This window comes from Bison bison, unplaced genomic scaffold (genome assembly GCF_000754665.1).
Source record: "Bison bison bison isolate TAMUID 2011002044 unplaced genomic scaffold, Bison_UMD1.0 scf7180017864365, whole genome shotgun sequence".
Classification (NCBI taxonomy): Eukaryota; Metazoa; Chordata; class Mammalia; order Artiodactyla; family Bovidae; genus Bison; species Bison bison.
Window position 1 is genome coordinate 2,073,308 of NW_011494937.1, and position 3,537 is coordinate 2,076,844.

Sequence of the window (3,537 nt, forward strand, 5' to 3'; positions counted from 1 at the left end):
GGGCACCTCGGGTTCCTGGGCTTCCACCTTGGCTGAGAGGTAGAGCTCCCGGGCGCTGCGCATGACCAGCGACAGCTGCAGGCTCCGGTGCAGCCGCAAGCCACCGCGCTGCATGCGTGAATGGTACATCTTCCACACCGACAGGGTCATGATCCGTTGCGCCTCCTTCTGCACTTCCATAGCTGCTGGACGGCGAGGGCGGCAGAGACTCCCGGCTGGGCACGGCAGGTGGCAGGTGCACTTCGGACAACGCGCTCCTTCACGCCACCCTCAGCAGGACAAGCCACGCGGAGACACTGCCAGGACGCTCTGCCCGGGCGCCCGCCACCCAGGCCCTTTTGTACCAGGAGTGAAGTCACCGAGACGCCCCGCCCAATCAGAGAGTCGCATCCGGGCTTTCCGCGACGCCTGGGCGAGAGACTCCTTAAAGCGACAGAGTGGAATTTACTGAGAGAAGAAAAGGGACACGAACTCCTGTGAGGAGAAGCGTCCCCCAATCCAAACTGAACTCTCGGGGTGGTCTGCTTTCTCAGGGCCCCTCACTGAACCCGCGCGCAGGCCCGGTGGAGGGGGGCCGTGGGTGGTGCTCAGGGCCCACCCACCGGTTGTGTCTGGAGACCCCAGCGGGTCGTAGGCTGCACGTTTCCCTTCGCACCCGAGAAAACTTGAGTTCCAAACGGTAGATCCCCGGTGGAAACTGTATCTACCATCTACCAGGAGCCTAATTAATGTCTGTTTTGGTTTTTTTTAATCAATAATGGTGCTAACATTATGCACTTGCTAAGTGCCAGGCGCTAAAGGCTTTCCTATCATAAACATCTCATTGATCTCTCACTTCCATCCGTGGAGGGTAGTTGTATCTTATTTCTTTAGGCGGGGACATCCAGGGACAGTGACTCGTCCAATATTTGCTAAACGAATACTTGAGCCACTGCGGTGAAAGGGGACCAGTGGAGTCTCCAGCATTCCTGTCTTGCCAGCCTCCGCCCACCCTCTTCACTCCCCTTGTTTGGAGGCGGTAAGAAGGCGGGACACACTGGCTGGCTCTAGGGCAAAGTTGCCACTCCAAGGGAGGTGGATCTGCAGACAGGAGCGCAGCCCAAGCTACAGTCTCTGTGTTCCGCATCGAACATCCCCCTCAGTTTCCCTCGGCACGAAATCCACCGTGGGCGTCCATGCCCTAAGGCGGAGGACCCGGCAGCAACACAGGCCGAGTGAACACGTGGCTGTGGCCCCCCAAACGACGCAGCCGAGCTCCGCCTCTGCTCCCGGGGAGGCGGAGTTGGATTAGGACTTGGAAACTCAGCAACGCAGAGATAGAGCAGACAGAACACATCGGCCCCACCTTCTGCTACGCACTAACATTCCAAGAAATACTATTTCCAGTTGCTCAAAAACCGCGAAATTGTTCTAACAGCTCTCTTCATTCGTGGTGTGGGCCCTTTAAGGGCAAGCTCCCCCGCCCCCTCCACACCGGTGCGCGAACCTTCCCGCCACTCTATCAGCCATACTTCCACAACTAAATTTGGAAGTAGTGACGTAGGGCCAGCTCCAGCCGCTTCCGGATGCCCTAATAAGGACAAGGGCCGGGATCGCAGTACAAGACCTTAGCCGGCCTCTTCCGGATGAGCGGGGGTGGTGCCTTAGCCTCCCTGCACGCCCCGCACCCCGCCGCCCACCCGCCACCCCCACCCCCGCCGCCCGCTCTCCCTCTACCGGCAGCTAGAGCTGGCTGGAGCCCCCGGCTTCCGGAGCCGCGTCCAGCGGGGTCGGCGGAGAGTAAGAGAAAAGTTTCGCTTCCTTCCCTCCGGAGGCCAGAAAGGTGTGACAGCTTTCCGGGAAAGCCCCCTGCCGGCGGGCTCGCATTGAAGCCACCTCCCAGAGACCTACACAAAGACCTTGCCAACACAAGCAGCTACTCCCTAAGGACCTAAGGATCACTACATTCCTGTCCTCGCCACCCCTCCCAGGGAAACTCTCCCAGACCCCCATTCATGTATTTCTGCACCTCCACTAAACACTGATCTTCTGCACCTTTGGAGCATGCTCAGATCCTCCACACCCAACCCCGGCACAGGGAAACTCAGCAAGTATTCTCTCCTCTAGAAGACTTCTCCCCAAACTGTCTCCATTCAGCGATCCTTCCACATATTATGGCAACCTGCTGAGGACGCCCCCATTTCTTGTCCCTTCCCTCCACGAAACGTCACAACGACATCTCCAGCTCAGAAGCTCTCTCTGACGCACAACAGAGGCAACCCTCCAAGGACTTCTTCAGACGTCCCGCTCCAGAAATCCGGACCCTACACAGGGGACAGCTGCTTCCCTCCTATAAAAAACTGATTTTCCCGGCGACGCCACACAGAAGGGCTCTGTCACATAGGTGGCAATCCTATGAGTCCCTCTCCAGACCTTCCCGGTCCCGCCTCACACGCAGAGGACTTCCCCGCAGACCATTCTCAGAGCCACCACCACACCCATTCCGGCGACCCCAAGGGTCGCACCCAGAAAGACCTCACCACCCCGACCCCCACCCCCATCCCCTGAAGCTTCTCTAGGGCCCCTACTCAGGGCCAACCCGCTCCAGGGCGACCTCGAGGCTTCCCTCCTCCGCAGGAAAAAAGAGGAGGGGAAGTCTCCCCCAGAACCTCACATAGAATGCCCGCACTTCACCTGCCCCAAACCTGCCACTCCGACCCTGGCCTGGGACCATCTCGCATCTCCTAGGACAGGATCTGGGTGCAGGCTCAAGGAGTCCATAACGATGGCCCACAAATGAATGAGCCCCTTCCCCAGCCATAATCTCGCCTGTTTTGAAGGAGACATTATGTACATTGCTCGGAAGGGAAAACTGAGGTTGCGCAGCAACAATCCGAGGGGCTGGGTCTCGAACCGATGGATTCGGAGCTCTTGAGTCGAACCCAGTTAGATAGAACTAGGACACTGCTGGGGACCGGGAGCGAAGGGGCGGTCCGTGCAGACAGGAAATCGTCTCTGCCCACAACCAAGATGACTGAAGAGAGAGCGGATGTTTCCGCACTTCGGGCCGAGGGCCACTCTTTCTCCCCTGGCGGCCCGGCTCTCGGTGGTGGCATGGGTCACGTGACGGGGGGCGGGGTGACGGTGCGTCCCGCACCTCTTGGAGGGAATTAGCTTCTGAGGCCGAGAAGGGAGGGGATTCGGCCTCGGGCGGGTGGGGGGCGTGATATGTCTCTCGAAGATCCATTTTTTGTAGTCCGAGGGTGAGTGACAGCGATGCGGGAGGACACGGGGTATTGTGTCCCCTTGCCAACCAGTGCCCGCGTGCCAGCCGGTGCATGTCAGGCATTCTGGGCACCGCAGTCGGGATCGCCCCGTGGCCATGTGGGAGGGGTCCGCAGGGGGATATAAGGGTCTCCTGAGCTCCCAACCTGTTTGGGGGCGTAATGGTGGGCGGAAGGACCGCCTGCTCCCCGCCCCCGCCAGCCGCGCCCGCTGTGCCCCTGCCCGCAGCGAGGTGCAGAAGGCGGTGAACACGGCCCGCGGGCTGTACCAACG

At 59.9% G+C, this 3,537-nt stretch overlaps 2 protein-coding genes across 2 annotated transcripts in view; one reads left to right on the plus strand and one right to left on the minus strand.

Annotated features, from left to right (window-relative positions):
- The window catches only part of IER2 (immediate early response 2), a 3,365-nt gene extending 1,552 nt beyond the window's left edge, over nt 1-1,813 (minus strand). Inside the window, exons 1-2 of the mRNA XM_010855446.1 lie at nt 1,717-1,813; nt 2-447 (exon numbers count right to left, since the gene is read on the minus strand). Coding sequence (XP_010853748.1) covers nt 2-180 — 179 coding nt within the window. The 5' untranslated portion in view covers nt 181-447; nt 1,717-1,813. The remainder of the gene's footprint in view (nt 1; nt 448-1,716) is intronic.
- A 1,236-nt stretch (nt 1,814-3,049) lies between these two features.
- Nucleotides 3,050-3,537, plus strand: part of STX10 (syntaxin 10) — a 4,088-nt gene continuing 3,600 nt past the window's right edge. The window contains exons 1-2 of the mRNA XM_010855525.1: nt 3,050-3,242; nt 3,493-3,537. Coding sequence (XP_010853827.1) covers nt 3,208-3,242; nt 3,493-3,537 — 80 coding nt within the window. The 5' untranslated portion in view covers nt 3,050-3,207. The remainder of the gene's footprint in view (nt 3,243-3,492) is intronic.